The sequence below is a fragment of the Antennarius striatus genome, chromosome 4 (genome assembly GCF_040054535.1).
Source record: "Antennarius striatus isolate MH-2024 chromosome 4, ASM4005453v1, whole genome shotgun sequence".
In the NCBI taxonomy this organism is placed as follows: Eukaryota; Metazoa; Chordata; class Actinopteri; order Lophiiformes; family Antennariidae; genus Antennarius; species Antennarius striatus.
Genome location: NC_090779.1, coordinates 18,216,025 through 18,230,943, shown reverse-complemented (window position 1 = coordinate 18,230,943; position 14,919 = coordinate 18,216,025). Strand labels below are relative to the sequence as shown.

The window sequence follows — 14,919 nt, the reverse complement described above, 5'->3', positions numbered from 1 at the left end:
CGTATTTAATGTATCATTGAGAAATTGTACAAAAACACACCTGATATCAAGTATATAGAGTACAATCCCACAGTATTTCAAGACAAATGCTGTGAAAATAGTCAATACAGATACATTTATAGGTCAAAAGCAAAGTAATTGAATTCAAAATAAATTTCATGAATAACATACAGCTAATGTAGATTTTGCCTTTTTCAAATATTACGATAAACTCAAATGAGTCATCGTTATGATCCTTTCTTTAAATGATCTGACTTCTGGTAAGGTAACAGCTCCTTCCAGCCAACCGATAGTGAGCAGACGTATTTCAGATTGAGAAATCTTCCTCCACGCGTTTTCAGTAATTTCTTCCAAATCTGCGGCACAAAAGTCACCTGGGCCTCCCTTGGGTGATATACTGCAGTGCACTGTTGAAAAGGTGTCTCAGATGCAATGGGTTCTGCTCACACACTCCCTTAACCAGTGTGAAAGTGAGGGCCATGATGACGCGTTCCTGAGGCAGATCATTCAGATACACACCCTGCCTCATCACACGGTCCACCTCGGAGGAAATGTAATTTTTCCATTCCTGGAAATGAACAAAGCAATAAGTTTATTAATACTTCAAGAATGTGTGTTTGGTCATTTTGGGCTGTTGTCACAGTTTTAAATTTACACATTGTTACTTGGATATGTACATCATTTTATACAGTAATTATATAATAGACAATTTGAAATTATTTGAGCCAGATAATCTATAAAAATTTTACCATATCACTTGGAGGGAATAACATTTTTTTTAAAAATCAATAAATCTAATTATCACAGGTCTTTCTCACATTCAAGGGGGAGGTCTGAATGTTCCTGCTCAGGTTCTCGGTAGCCCGCGCCACAATGTTAAGCTCAATCTGAGCAGCAATTCCTCTCAGCTCCTCTGCAACCTGGTGAATGGCGGCTGCATCGACATGGTCTCCTACAGGAAAATTAGATTTAAATCATTCAGTTTTTGGATTCAACAGGAAGGATGATCTAGTAAAAATGTATTTCCATAAGAAAAAAAACAGCCCATCAGCATTCATTAAATAGCAATCAATTTTTTGATCCAATACTACACATTTCAACTACAGTAATTTACTGGTAATACAAATTACGCAAGTGTAGCCCACATATAGTGAGAGATGTGTGAATGCTATATTAGCACTGCACTAATTACTTGAAGTGGTTTACAGAAATCACTGATCCTGTCTTCTCTTCTGTAAACACATGACTTCTTCCTACAAATAAAAGCAACTCATATGTATCAATTCTTGGATGTGTTGACTGTGATAAAAAGAGATAACTTCCACATTACTACATAACTACAAGGAAAAATGTTGACTTTACAGCAATCGGATCCAACTTTGACTTCAGAAAAGAAACCCCCAGGACAACTCACCAGGCCGGTGCAGTCCAATTGAAGGCTGAATGTCACGGATACCATCGGCGATACTACTGGACAAGAAACCATCCATTTCAATATCTTCAACCAGAGAAATATCATTCATTTCCTGGCTCAAAGAGAAAAGTTCTTTTCTACACTCCGGATTTCTGCAGTCAGCTTGAAGAAAGGCCAACATAACCATGGCACTATTCTGCCCACCGGCCAGATTCATGTCGACCTGTTCGAACATTGATGAGATGTTAATTTATTTTCATATGAAGAACCAAATATTGATAACCCCAATATTGACCATAAAAGTTTCTGTGAAAATTAAAAGTTTTACACACACTTTGACACCTATAAACACCTATATAAACACCTATAAACTCATCAAAATCGACTGATTTTTTCAGCTGGATGTCGAACAGGTAACTTAGTTGGAAAGACGAGCTAATGCTAACTTTAGTTCCATTTTGCCAACTTCGCGGCAACTTTCAGCCACGAAAGCTACTAGTATGGAAGAATTTGAGCGAATAGCAAAATAGTTATAAAAATGTACTCACATCCATTACTTGAAGCTTGTAGAACTTAAATTAATACTAGTCGATTAATGATGCATCTACCTGCCGCCGGCGCAACGCGAGCGGAGCGGTTCTTCACTTCTTCCTATTGTGTCGCATTTCTCTGCAGACGCAGGAGGCGGACTTTTGTGATGCATTCAAGTCCCTCGATTTTATTTCCTTTAAATTAGGCACCTATGAAATTTGCTGGTGGACAAGGCGACACATAAATCAATAGGCATGAAATAATCAAAATGTTCCACCAAGATTTTATTGACGAGGAAATTTAAGATGAGATTGCTGATTAGATTACATTTTTTTTTAAAAATCCACTGCTTATTTGAAAAGTAGTTACGAAAAAGCCCAAATATCCAAAAGCCATTAAAGGCACCTCGGTGTTCGAGTGACTTACCAACTACAGTAAGGATACAGTACGTACATTTAACTTCTGACCATAAAAACGATCATACCTGTACATTTAAAAATTTCTGCACAGCAAGAGGCACTACTTTAGTACTGATGTGTAGAAAGTATTTCGAGAATACGATCCAGAATTTAAACGTCATGGATGTCACGTGCCCGAGGAGTCATGAAAATCCCAGAACACCTGACCACAGTGGATATATACTGTACATAATCATCTGAAACATGGAGTTGTAAAATGAGGAGTTGATGGCTGACACCAATGGTCACAAAGTGTCTCAAGGTTACATTTGATTCACACTCAAAAAGTTTGGTTTAATGAACACCATTTGTAACAGAAATGTGTTCTGATATACGATTTGTTTTTAAATGAATACAAATAACACATGTATTTTCAAAAACAACGTTATTCCAAAGAATACAAATTTAATTTACAATACGATGACTCGTAATTCCAGTCCAGTCCTTGTATATGGGCTTTATGAAGTCAGTTGACTGCCATTACAGATAAGCAAACCAGCACTGGAATGATGTATTTGTGGTTTTGTCCAACAGCCATTTACAATGAGTTGTTTTTTCTGTCTTTTTTATTTTGTATAAAACACCACTGACATGAGTTAGAAAACAATTAAAAGAGAACAATCTGATGAAAGCTTAAAATTTTTATTTTCAGTTTAAAAAAAAAAAAAAGCCATTAATTGCTTCAGGACATTGGTCTATAGCAGTCACAGGTTTTGAAAATAACTTAAAATTAAAAGATTTAAAACCAACTCCAGCTCTCCAAAAGGGCAAATGAGACTAATTTCACTTAAGATTAAGGTTAACTTAAGGTTGTTGATTCAGTTATTTTAGTCAGTTCCAATAAAAATCTTGTCTACATAGCAAATCTTGTCATATGATTGTCTTACGTAGACATCATAGTTTGCCACACCCTCGTTACAGGAGCTACACTTCAGAAGAGCAAAAGGTCAGGCATCTGGAGGCCTAAATGTCCCATCAGACCCCATACCCTGGGCAATCAGAGCTCATGGATCGTGCAGCCTTCCCACCAACAAGCCTCTTCCCTGTCCTGGTCTCAGACCCTGTCCTAGCAGGGGGTTTCATTCCAGGAGAGAAGTTTTGTTTGGGTGACAAAGCTGCCTGACGAGCCTCCTGAAGCTGTCTGTGGTAAAAATGAACATAAAATAATGCTTTTAACATGTGAGCATTAAGCAAGATGAGCTATTAAGTTAAAATGAAGAGTTAAAACTGTTGGCGCCCCGGTCTTACTTTTCAAGCATGGCCGTCCTGAATTTCTCTACGTTGAGCTCTTTGCGCAGCTGAGCAGCCAGCCTCCCAGTCCTCTCCTGTCTTAAAACTGTGTGTTTGCAAAGCTCCCTGGCAGATGGTCGCTTCCTTGGGTCTGGATCCAGCAACAGCTTTCACAAAGAAAAAAATAATTTTCAACATATTATTAGTGACAAGGATGAAATTAAGTGCTAATAACGTTTAAAACATAAAGGTGACCTCTAAAAAAAAAAAAAAAACCCTCTTTCAATTAGGTTAGACTCCCATATTTGAAACAACATCCCAGATCAAGTTATACCTGAAGCAAGCTTCTAAAGGGAGGTGATAACTCCCTTGGCAGTCTGGGGAGCTGCCCCTCTCTAAGGCTGTGCCACTTATCTCCATTGAGAGGCAAGGGAGAAGCTCCAGCCGCCATCAGCACTGTCAGGCCCAGAGAAAATATGTCTGCCTTGGAAAGGTTGCTGTAATCCTGTACAGCAGAGAAATGATTGCAATCAACAAAAATACAAGGCAAATGCAGCTTTGAACGCATCTTCAAAATTACAGGTGCAACCATTTGAAACATCTCTTTTCCTTCAGTGGCTACACAGCAGTTTCACCTCTTGTAGGACCTCACTGGCAAGAAAGCGACTGTCCCCTTCTTCAACTTGAGGATTGCTCGTTGATGTCACATGACCCAGATCCCCTTCAGAAAACACAAACAATCAGATGACATGACCACGAAACAAATATTTGAGGTACAGATGTGCTTAAAAATCTGATACCAATCTTGTAGACAACTCCTGCTGAAATGCTTTCGTCATCTTCCTCCTCACTCTCTCCCTCTGCAGCAGCATTGGTGCTGGGGCGCTGGCAAATGAAGATATTACCTATAAAATGTCAGAAAATGGAATCGTTTTAAAAATGTGAGACAAATTTAAAGTAATTGTAAAAATGCTAACTATCCAACAGGTCATACTTGGTTTGATGTCGAGGTGGGCAAGGCCTGAGCTGTGGATATATTTCAGTCCCAAAGACACTTGCAAGAGTATATCTTTCAGCTCTGCCTCTGAGAACAGCTCAACCTGTGCCTCCTTCTCAGCAATGGAATCGCTGAGACTTCCACCTGCCACACACACACACCACAAAATGAAAAATCCAAAGTTATACCAAAGACCATAAATTATGTATATTATGCTTTTGATAGAAAGGTCAAACCTACCGTCACAGTATTCATTTTGAATAATCATGTGATCATCTTCTGCCCATGCTGAATAATACCGGACAACGTGTGGGTGGTGCCCGAGAACAGCATGTGCATACACTTCCTTTAAGGCCTGTTGTCTAAGAGAACGTGGGGGGGGGAAAAAACAAAACAACAACAACAACAACAAAAACTGAATAATTATGGAACACAAAGAACAAAATAGAGACTATTTGTCTCAGGTAGAGATGACATATGCTGCCGACTCACTCATTGGCAGAGCCTGCCAGGGGTTGATGGGAACGTTTGATGGCGTACAAGCAACCATCCAGCCTCTTCACACACTTGTAAACTGACCCAAACTCGCCTACACCAATACACTCCAGCTCCAGGAACTCACTCTCATAGCGTGACAGCATGAAGGCTTGGACAGCTCGTCTCTGCCACATGAACAGACGAGGGCCTTGTGGTAAAATCCAAAGACATTTCTAATAGAGTAACATACGTCACACAGCTACGAATAATCTGGGATCTTCTTTGATGCTTCACCAAATATGGTCATCCTTCCACAATGAAAGAGTGGAGGTTTTTTGACGCTGGAGATTCCACAGAGAAATCCCAGATTGGCAGCATGCAATTTTGGACAACACAAGAAATGAGGAGGCAGATAAAGATGACAAAGCCTGCTGATGAAATCATGTGAGAGCACTGAAAGCTCTGCTAAAAATAGGTGTACCTTTGGTGGGAGAAAGGCTTCATCATCCTCCTCAGATGACGTGAGGCTGTGTTTCAACCTGAAAAATGAAAAGGGTCTTTATATGAACAGAGCAAATCCACAAGTATTACATCAGGCCTTTATGTATGGACATTAAAATAAACAGAAAATTAAAATATTGACCCCATGAGTTAACTGTAGAGAAACTTCAGACAAATATTTGGGCCAACTCACAGCTACATGAGAAATTCCAAAGAAGCCAAATGGGCAAACACAGGAAACAATAAACCGCTCCTGTGAGCCAAAATGGTGAATATGCATTTGTGTTTTCATGACTTTACCAATGATTGCATGGCATAAAACTGTACTTACCTACATCCATTATCCTCCTCATCATCACTTCTACAACTGATCATCCTCCACTGCAACTCACTGTTCCTGCGAACGGTTTCAGGTGTGAAGGGATTCACATTGACAGACGGTGCATGGAAAGAATTAGCAGGAACAGAAGTGAAACACAGGTTCCTCTCATGACGACTTATCTTAGCGGTGGGATAAGGCAGGGACGACTTTGTTAGCAGGCTCTATGAAAGAGATGGAAAGATATACACCTGATTGAAGATAAACCAGTTTGGCATTTGACAAGTCCACAGAGGGGCCACACACATAATCAGTCTTAATTATTACCCACCTTGGGTGTGCTGGGAGAGTCACATAGCCGCAGTTTCCTCCAGGAAGCATAAGGTATGGGATAAGTGCTTTGTAAAGGGGAAAGAACAATATCGCTTGGACCAGGGTGCAGTTGCACTCCGGGTGTCCCGCAGGCTGATCTTGGACTCTGGATCTTGGAAATGTAGTCATCGCAGCTGTTGTCACTGCTGCTGCCCTCTTCTCCACAGCTTGTGAAGTCCAGCTGCTCGCTGATCCCATCAAACAATGTCTCCATGATTGGGACCTAAGTGCTGACAATCACCCTTTAATTTCTTTATACCACATATGATTGCATTTGGAGGGCAGTCATAATATAATGCTTTCATTCATTATATGTGAGGTATACATTTGTCTCTTTAGAGCGAGTAGGCCGTGAAACAGGTCACCACTAAGTCTACTTCCACTTCCACTGAGTCAATATAACTTAAGTGATGTGTTTTTAAAACTTTCTGCACAACAAATGTGGCACACCAGACATGCGGTGATGTTATGTTCAAATTTATCTAAATGCTCAACATTTGATTCTCAAACCGCTTCCCAAACTCAACTTTTAAGATCGTAAAATAATGAATGTTTATACCTAATACTCACGAACGAGTCGCCTTCCCCTCCACCAGAACGCGTGGATTTCCCGTGTTTTCCGTAAACGACTGTTTAAATGAACGATGTGGCCGGATGAACGCATCCAGCTCTGCCATCGGCTGCTCTGGTCTTAACCGCACACCTGATAATTCTAATTACATTAAAAAAACAAAAAAAAAACAAAAAAAATTTTTTTTAATATGAGTAAGTAATATGAGACAACCTGGATGACTGCGTGCGTCATAACTGAATGTCTCTTTAAATGTTATGACGATATTAAATATCATGAGCAAACTAAATAGACCATAATCCAAATGAGGTAAAGTCGCTGGTAAAATAGACACGTGGGCGGAAGTTATCGACGTCATCAAAACAGAGCAGGGCTCCCCGTCAGGGATGTGACAGGCTTACAAATACACTCACAACACGCCAGTGGGCTCCAGGAAACCATGATCCGGCTCCACCAGTGGGTTTAGTCAGTTCGATTCAACTGGACATCGGAGTTTATTGCTTTTGTTTTCCACCTTTACCGGATCTCAGCACCATGGTGAAGCAATCGGATCGAGCCCCGCTGTTGGACTGGGAGGAGATCCCACCGCCCGAACCGAACCAGGCGGCACCACCGCAGTCTGCGCCGCAGCGGGAGGAAGACGCGCAGCAGGAGAAAACTTGTCGATCAGCCGGGCACCGCATACCGAAGGGCACCGCGGCGGTTTCTGGGTGGAGCAGCAGCACCACCGCCATCACCTGCAGCCCCACGAAGTGTGTGACAGCTGTGCTTGGCAGCCCCGGCAGCCCACGAATCGTGTCGTCTGGGCACGAGTGGGATCGACCCCAGTTTCTGTGTCCGGATCGTCGCGCTCCCTTCCCCGGCCTGTCGGTGCGGGATCAGTGGGAAGAGAAGGATCAGATCGTGGCTGTGTTTGTGGTTACGTTTGACACAAGGTCAGGTAAGCGGTCAAAATGTAGAAAGAGCTTTAGATCTTTCACTGCTCGTATTTAAAATTGGTGTGAACCCACACAGGCGACTTAAGACTCTAGGATTTATTGGAAAAGAATCCCCCGCCCCTTCCCTCATAAAAATACAGTACATTCAGACAATCAGCGTGTTTATTCAGTTGAAAGTCAAACGTGTGTGTATGACAGCCCAGTGGTAGAGGTGTCCAAACCAACCATGTCCAGCTGTCATCTGTGTGGCAGGAAGGGGACCCCACTTAGGGCGGCCCTGGGGAGCTGCTGGTGCACCACTAACTACCTTCATGGAGGCTCTAGTGGATTTGTCACTGTTATTGTGAATATGAATGTCCATTTAGGGCCTTGTTTCCTAAATTATTTCAGGGATGTGTTGGGGAGGGAGGGGGGGTGTCGTGTTTACCCATCCTGACAGAGTTCCAATGTGAATTAGATAATGACGGATTCCTGAAATTAATTACTGGAATATTAATCTCCTCTGTCTGCTGGACTTGATTGTGTAATGATAAGTCATGACGGGGGTCATGGGTTGTTTTTTCTGCTATCAGCCCAGGTAGGGTTGACAAATATTATAAATGCCAAGACTTGAACAAATATAATTACAGCGGTGAAATAATCTCGAGGGGACCCTGATAAAATAAATTAACTTGCAGATCTGTTTATTCTTTTCCTACAAGCGGTCAAACATCATGCATGCAGTAGACAATGAAGCCATCTGCAGTAGTTATAAAACAGATGAGATATGCAGCCAACAAACGAAGCAGGAAAGACCAGCATCTTTCAAAAGCGAAGAAGATCAGCATACTGTCACAGTCTCTGAGCAGATGGTACTGCATGACAGATATTCAGAATTAGAGGAAGCAGTCAGGATGACAGTAGAAAGTGTGGGAAGTCATTTTGTGGTTTTTTTCTCTCTCTCTGTGTGTGTGTGTTTGTGTGTTTGTATGGCAGGGAATATGATAGAATGGTGCCGGCCTCATGACATCAACCTAGATGGGGTTGAGTTCAAGTCAATGGCCAGCGGTTCCCATCGGATCACCAGTGACTTTGTGTATGTAATCAAACTGAATGAAATCTTTTAACCATAGAGAAGGAGGATCTTGGTCTTTTTTTGTTTACTCCTCTTCTATATTTTTCCTTCTGGTTAGATATTTCCGTAAAGGCTGCTACTTTGGGCTGGCTTGTTTCGCTAACATGCCCGTAGAGAGCGAGTTGGAACGTGGAGCTAGAATGAAGTCTGTGGGAATTCTGTCTCCGTCCTACACTCTGCTTTACCGGTACATGCACTTCCTGGAGAACCAAGTCAGGTGAGATCTGCTGTGTGTTGTGTGTACCAGTGTAATGCACTCATGTACCATATTATTCATGTTCTGTCCACCTTATTTCCCACTCAGTAGTTTTTACAAGTTTCGCTCACCGTGCCAACCTCCTTTCCCCGCTTTATTGTGAAAAAAATTCTCATCCATTAAAGATGAAGCCACTCTCCCAGTCAGAGTTGTCCTCATGAGAAGCCATTTGCGAGTATCTTTTGTATAAAGCACAGAAGTGCAGAGGCTTTGACAATCTCTCTTCTCCTTGTCAATTCTGCTCCTCAACTTCAGTCATCTCACGAAAACCCTCATCTTCTCATTGATTATAAATAAACATTTGACACGGCCACATTTGACACAGATTTCTGCCAAAAGCAAATGTTTCCAACATTGTCTCTGTTTAATGTGGCCATTTTATTCACGGTTGCAAAAAGGAACATGGTGATCTGTCAATGTTCATTTGAGAACCATTATGTAATTTTGAAAAAGGGAAATTAAGTGGCTTAGCTCCGTCTTCAGTCACACGCAACAGACTGAAGAGTGAGTATGAAGAGTGTTTTTGAACACAGTTTTCGTAGATTTGCCATGGTGAACATGGTGGGGGTAGATGTGATTTATGTAAATAGACACGAGCTTAATTTGCCTAAATACACATGTCTGAAAAGCCTGACATTATTTGTATTTGTCTTTTCTTCTTTCTATTGCTGTTTGGTAGACACCAGTTGCAGTGTCCCGGCCAGTATTCTCCACTAGAGGCCTTCTATGAAGATAAGAAGGCCGTCCTTCCTCATTCAGGAAACAGTTTGGTCACTGCTTGCCCAACTTGGAATGTCACCACCATCAACCGCTGCATGCACCCAGAAATGAAGGTGTGAAAGTAGCAGAAACTTTTATATACTCTATGATGGATTGTTTGATCAGTCAGACAATAACTACTACATATTTGTCCCCTTTTCATGTTCCTTGAAGATCACCCACCCGGCTGGCTGCATGTCCCAGTTCATCCAGTTTTTCGGAGAGCAGATAATGGTGCTGTGGAAGTTTGCTCTGCTTCGTAAACGTCTGCTCATCTTCTCTCCTCCGCCTGTAGGTGTGGTCTGCTACAGGGGTGAGCAGCTAAAACACGCATGCAAAAGCACAAACACAACACTTCCTATCATTGCAGTTAAATGGTTTTTTAATCTGCTGTTCTAGACTTATTCTCTAGTCGTTTCTCTTCCAGACAAACAGCTCGGGTTGTGATAAATGTGCTAATGCCTCAGCCGACCATGGTGTTTTAGAGAAGCCTCATCCACTGTGTTTGTGTTCTCCCTCAGTGTACTGCTGCTGCTGCCTTGCTAATGTCTCTTTGCCTGGAATCGGTGTCTCTGTGCCTGAATTACGACCATTTTTCTACATCAACGTAGCAGATATCACTGCCCTGGAAACAGAAATGTCATATGTAGCCTGTGAGTCCTTTTTTAAACAAGTTTATTGTCCGTTATAGTCAAGAGTTGTTTGGAAACTTTCAGTTCAGTATTTGTTAGTTTCAGTATGAGTGTTAGTCTTGCTTTTTTTTTAAACATCTAGTTGTCAGTATGTCCATCTGCTGAACTCCACACTTAAGTCTCTAGAATTTACATAAGTTGGGCATTATTGTGTTTTGGGGTTTTTCTTTTTTTTTAACAAATAATTTTTGAGTGTTCTACAGAAAAAATATTTTAAGTTGGCTCTGAAAGTTGGTCATCTTCTCCAGAACATTCATCTCTATCCAAAGCATTATACATTACTGTGGGCTAACCAGTGAATGGAAGACATGTGTATATGCTGTATATTTTTGCTTCAGCAAATTTCATATTTGGATTTGTGATGCAACATTATTCAAGGGACTTCAAATGACTCCTGTTTTAAACTAGTATGATGTTAGCCAGCATGATTTATGACATTTACAATAGATTTTAGGATACAAACAGGTGGTTTAGAAGGTTGACTCGCTGTCATGCAGACATCCTGGTCAAAAAAAAATTAAGCAAACAAGCCTATCTACAAGCCTGTAAATTAAGCCTAGTTTTTAAATTGTAGATAATTTGAAATTTAGTGACCTTACCTAAGTAAATACGAACTTGAATTTGTAGTTTATAAAAATTGTCCCTGAGCATGCTTTCGTCGTTTTATAGGCACCACTGAGAAGATTTTTGAGGAGAAGAAGGAGCTGTATGACGTTTACATCGATAACCAAAACGTGAAATCACACAAGAGCCATTTGCAGCCGCTGCTGCGACTGAACGCGGCAGATAAGGAGAAGTACAGGAAACTAAGTGAACAGAGGTAAACAACGCACGCTGTAAAACACTATTGTTCTGTTTTCTCATGTAACGACGGCTATTATCTTTTCCTCCAAGGCAAATGTTGCTGTACTCTCAGGAGGTGGATGGAGACTGCACATCAAACGAAGAGGATCTTTTCATACTGTGAGTACTTTTGTAAACATGACTCAGTGCTGCGTCATTGTGTTGTGTTGATGTCTCATTGTAATATGACGCAGAGAACTTAAGTGTAACGCAGCTGGCTAAAACCCTGTCCTAGGTTCTTCATGGAGCTGAATAACCGCATCTTCCAGACTTTGTCCGAGGTAGCAGGGAGCACTGATCCCACCCTCACCGCTGATCACATCAGGGCCATGGGGCTGGATCCCCAGGACGACCGCTCCTTCCTGGTTGACCTGCTGGAGGTGTATGGCATTGACGTCACGCTAGTCATAGACAACCTCTGCTGCACCTGATGTCCTGTCCTCTTAGAATGAGAATTATGGAAACCACCGAATATCTGTGTCATTGAGGCACACACACACACACACACACACACACACACACACACACACACACACACACACACACACACACACACACACACAGCAGGACACTACAGACACCTCCTACGCCTTGAGATTTCCATCTTTTGCTGACTGTTTCCTTCTGTTTGTCTATTGTTCCTCTGGTTGAGTCTCATCTGACCTGTGGAGTTTCCAACACGTATGAATGATGAGACCCGTGCGGGTTGGTCCTTAGCAGCTGTTCAACACCTGCCGAGCAGACAGTCACATCTGGCAGCAGTGTACCTTCACCATTTATTTGTTGTATCTTGTTTTGATTTTTGTGCTTGAGTCTCAACTTGAGTTTTTTCTGGCTTCCATAACCATGACATAGATAAAAGCGTCAAAGTTTCAATCTGGTCTGGTCATTACAGCAGGATAATTTGGTAGTTTTCCTCTGTGCACTAACAAAGATGTCAGTGACTACAAACTGAATGATAGTTTATCTTAAGAAAAGATTCACGTCCCTTCCGAGGTTTTTTTTTGCTGCTGGAAATGAATTTGAGGGTTTCGACTGTACTTTGTTGACAATTCAGCCACAACTTCAAACAATAACTTGGATGATTACTGTATGATGTGTTCAGATGAAGCTACTTCAGGTGTTCAATGAATGATATTTGGAAACTTTAATTGCCTTTCACAGAGGGGGCAATATGTATATGTGTGTCAGTTGAAATAATCAACTGTTTTCACATTTCTTATTTTCTTTACTGGTTTCTGTTTGTTAATGAGTGTGATGTCTTGTTATAGTAGGAGTTGTTCGTCATTATGATGATGCTGAACGTGAGTGAAAATGCTGGTGAACACTTAAAGTCTTATGCATCATGAACATGAGGTAGATGATGTGTTTCTGTTTGATCACATGTGATGGAGACATTTTGCACTGCTACATGTTCCACCTGATCATATTGTAATTATGAGTTGTCGATGAATGTGACTATAACACTAACTTCTCATGAATCCTGCACCATGTCCACCATTGGATTATTTCCTGATGCACGTGTTGACTGTTCTTAACTATACCTGTTTTTTTCTTTGAATGCACTGTTTTGTAGCTTATGGTTTCAACCATGAAGCAAGTTTGTTTATTTACTTCAACCAGAGGCGGGTTCTTTAGGTTCTTTATCATTGGTGAAACTGCTGAATGAAAAATCCCTGGCGAAGCCATTTGTAGTTTACTCGTCGATCTGCATCAATCATCCCCTTTGCTTGTCTGTAACCTTGACAAAGACCTCATTGGGCTTTTGTGGATGAGAAGTTGGTCAAGGTGAGGTCTGAGCTGAAGCGTTCTCTTTTTAATGACACTGAGTGAATCCAGATTTAGTGGTGAACTGTCTCAATTGTATGAAGCAGGCAGCGAGGTTCAATTCAACCAATCATGTCACCAATCAGACAATTAACTTGTTCCATGTTGGAACACTCAAGGTCGATGCTTGCCTCTTTTAAATTTAGAGAAGTGGTTCTTCAGCTTTTCAGTATTTTTGTAAAAACATGGCTTTTTATTTGAAAAGTTTGTGATCATATTTGAGGAAAGAACTTTCCTGGGGTCGAGCTTTAAGTCGCTGATCATTTCAAGTACGCCCCATTTTGTACGGGTCACCCCCAAAAAGTGAAGTTGAAGCTGAAACATGTCTAAAAAGTGCCCCGAATACTGTGTTTTGAAAGAGTAGGGCCCTGTATTTAAACAGGGCCTTAAGGAAACATTATCTTCTCTTACTGCAGCGAAGTGTTAACAGTATTTACAGAAAGATTAACGACCTTATTATGTCAAGAAGAACCTGACTGACTTCTCAGCATGTACAGTACATACGCCTCTGATGGGTGTTAGCTTTACAGGTGTATAAGTAAAAAGGACTATACACAACACACATCACAATTTAAAATGGCTTCTTTGTTGAGCCAGTGTGTACCAGCATCAGCCAAATCATTTGTACAGCTTGTCACTTCTGAATGTCAGACAGAAAACGTATTGCCCACATGCAGCAGCACAAGTACTCTGTAGTGTTGTCTTGGTTGTAATGTAAAAAATCAGGAGAATCAGTAGTAACAAGTCTTCACCTCAACTAATATTCACACTGTAGAAGACTGCAGAAGATGTACAAATGAACTCTGCATGAGCAACTATCCAGTTTCATTTTAAAGCCACTGTAATAAAACACTGATACCGTTATCTGATCATCTGCTTCTTACCCTGCATAACTCTTGTCCTATTGCATTTTCTTACAGTACCTACCTACATGTCTCTTCCCTTCCTTACCTACTTCCTTTATGTGAAGAAGAAAAAAAGAAAGCATTGTGGGTGATATGGAGCTGAGTTGCTCATCCTCCCTCACTGATGAAAGTAGTATTTAGAACTTTAAAAGCAGCCACAGGATCAAAGTGTAAGAAGTGCGTATTTGTCCTATGGAGGACAATATTTATCTAGAAGAATACAGAAGTCTTATCAAAAGTCTTAAACCTTCAATTACATCTATTAGTTGAAAAAAAATTAAATAAGCATCTATTAAAAAAAGTTGTATAATGGAGTAACGCGTACCACTGGTATTACGCAACAGAAAACTCCTGAAGAAACTGATCAATAGTCTTTTGTTAAACATAAAATGCCTGCATTGCTGCCACTTTCTTAATCCTGCATGTTTGTTGTTTAGATAGATTAGCACAGACTCCTACTCACCAAAGTCTGATGAGTTTTTGATCAGATTATTTACGTTACATCTAGATACTGCCATGTTCTGATATTCCATTCCTCGAGTCTTTCTTGATTAGCATACAGTATCTCTACTGTAAGCTACTGTATTGTGTGCAGTAGCTGCAGCTAGCACTTTCACACATCTTGCCTAACCCAGGCACGTGTTAAATACTTCCATACCACCTACGGTACTGGTTTAAAAACACAACTTAGACACAGTGTGTTAAGACTGGGTTT

At 41.0% G+C, this 14,919-nt stretch overlaps 3 protein-coding genes across 9 annotated transcripts; 1 reads left to right on the top strand and 2 right to left on the bottom strand.

Moving 5' to 3' along the window:
• Position 1: 1 nt before the first annotated feature.
• bida (BH3 interacting domain death agonist) lies at positions 2-2,112 on the bottom strand. Of its 2 annotated transcripts, none has more exons than XM_068313116.1 (4): positions 1,963-2,112; positions 1,415-1,637; positions 819-952; positions 2-568 (listed from the first exon to the last, which is right to left on the bottom strand). In XM_068313116.1, the coding sequence occupies exons 1-4, from the start codon at positions 1,966-1,968 to the stop codon at positions 371-373; spliced, it is 561 nt and encodes a 186-aa protein (XP_068169217.1). In that variant the 5' UTR covers positions 1,969-2,112; the 3' UTR covers positions 2-370. The 2 variants fall into 2 exon arrangements, with proteins under 2 accessions (XP_068169217.1, XP_068169218.1); XM_068313117.1 differs by having other exon boundaries at positions 2,023-2,083.
• Positions 2,113-3,053: 941 nt separating this feature from the next.
• On the bottom strand, positions 3,054-7,424 carry wee2 (WEE2 oocyte meiosis inhibiting kinase). 6 transcript variants are annotated; one of them, XM_068312695.1, is made up of 13 exons: positions 7,284-7,424; positions 6,859-7,011; positions 6,259-6,541; positions 5,940-6,151; positions 5,589-5,646; positions 5,123-5,292; positions 4,871-4,992; positions 4,628-4,774; positions 4,434-4,538; positions 4,269-4,354; positions 3,968-4,138; positions 3,652-3,800; positions 3,054-3,544 (listed from the first exon to the last, which is right to left on the bottom strand). In XM_068312695.1, exons 3-13 carry the CDS (start codon positions 6,511-6,513, stop codon positions 3,379-3,381), a joined length of 1,641 nt encoding a protein of 546 aa, XP_068168796.1. In that variant the 5' UTR covers positions 6,514-6,541; positions 6,859-7,011; positions 7,284-7,424; the 3' UTR covers positions 3,054-3,378. The 6 variants fall into 6 exon arrangements, with proteins under 6 accessions (XP_068168796.1, XP_068168795.1, XP_068168797.1 ...); XM_068312694.1 differs by having other exon boundaries at positions 6,259-6,529; XM_068312696.1 differs by having other exon boundaries at positions 6,259-6,522.
• Positions 7,220-14,163, top strand: dennd11 (DENN domain containing 11). The gene is made up of 9 exons (XM_068312700.1): positions 7,220-7,810; positions 8,784-8,883; positions 8,981-9,139; positions 9,858-10,011; positions 10,112-10,250; positions 10,459-10,590; positions 11,299-11,449; positions 11,524-11,592; positions 11,708-14,163. The coding sequence occupies exons 1-9, from the start codon at positions 7,405-7,407 to the stop codon at positions 11,901-11,903; spliced, it is 1,506 nt and encodes a 501-aa protein (XP_068168801.1). The 5' UTR covers positions 7,220-7,404; the 3' UTR covers positions 11,904-14,163.
• Positions 14,164-14,919: the final 756 nt, after the last annotated feature.

What these genes read in the sequence shown, in the direction of transcription:
- bida (XM_068313116.1), bottom strand. An exon ending in AATTGGACTGCACCGGCCTG is followed by an intron (nt 953 to 1,414) that starts GTGAGTTGTCCT and finishes ATTTTCCTGTAG; the next exon opens with GAGACCATGTCGATGCAGCC. An exon ending in TTCAGACCTCCCCCTTGAAT is followed by an intron (nt 569 to 818) that starts GTGAGAAAGACC and finishes GTTCATTTCCAG; the next exon opens with GAATGGAAAAATTACATTTC.
- wee2 (XM_068312695.1), bottom strand. Translation starts at nt 6,513, where the DNA reads ATGGAGACATTGTTTGATGGGATCAGCGAGCAGCTGGACTTCACAAGC. An exon ending in CTGGCAGGCTCTGCCAATGA is followed by an intron (nt 4,993 to 5,122) that starts GTGAGTCGGCAG and finishes ACGTTCTCTTAG; the next exon opens with ACAACAGGCCTTAAAGGAAG. An exon ending in AGGACGGCCATGCTTGAAAA is followed by an intron (nt 3,545 to 3,651) that starts GTAAGACCGGGG and finishes TTTTTACCACAG; the next exon opens with ACAGCTTCAGGAGGCTCGTC.
- dennd11 (XM_068312700.1), top strand. Translation starts at nt 7,405, where the DNA reads ATGGTGAAGCAATCGGATCGAGCCCCGCTGTTGGACTGGGAGGAGATC. An exon ending in TACGTTTGACACAAGGTCAG is followed by an intron (nt 7,811 to 8,783) that starts GTAAGCGGTCAA and finishes TTTGTATGGCAG; the next exon opens with GGAATATGATAGAATGGTGC. An exon ending in CGGATCACCAGTGACTTTGT is followed by an intron (nt 8,884 to 8,980) that starts GTATGTAATCAA and finishes CCTTCTGGTTAG; the next exon opens with ATATTTCCGTAAAGGCTGCT.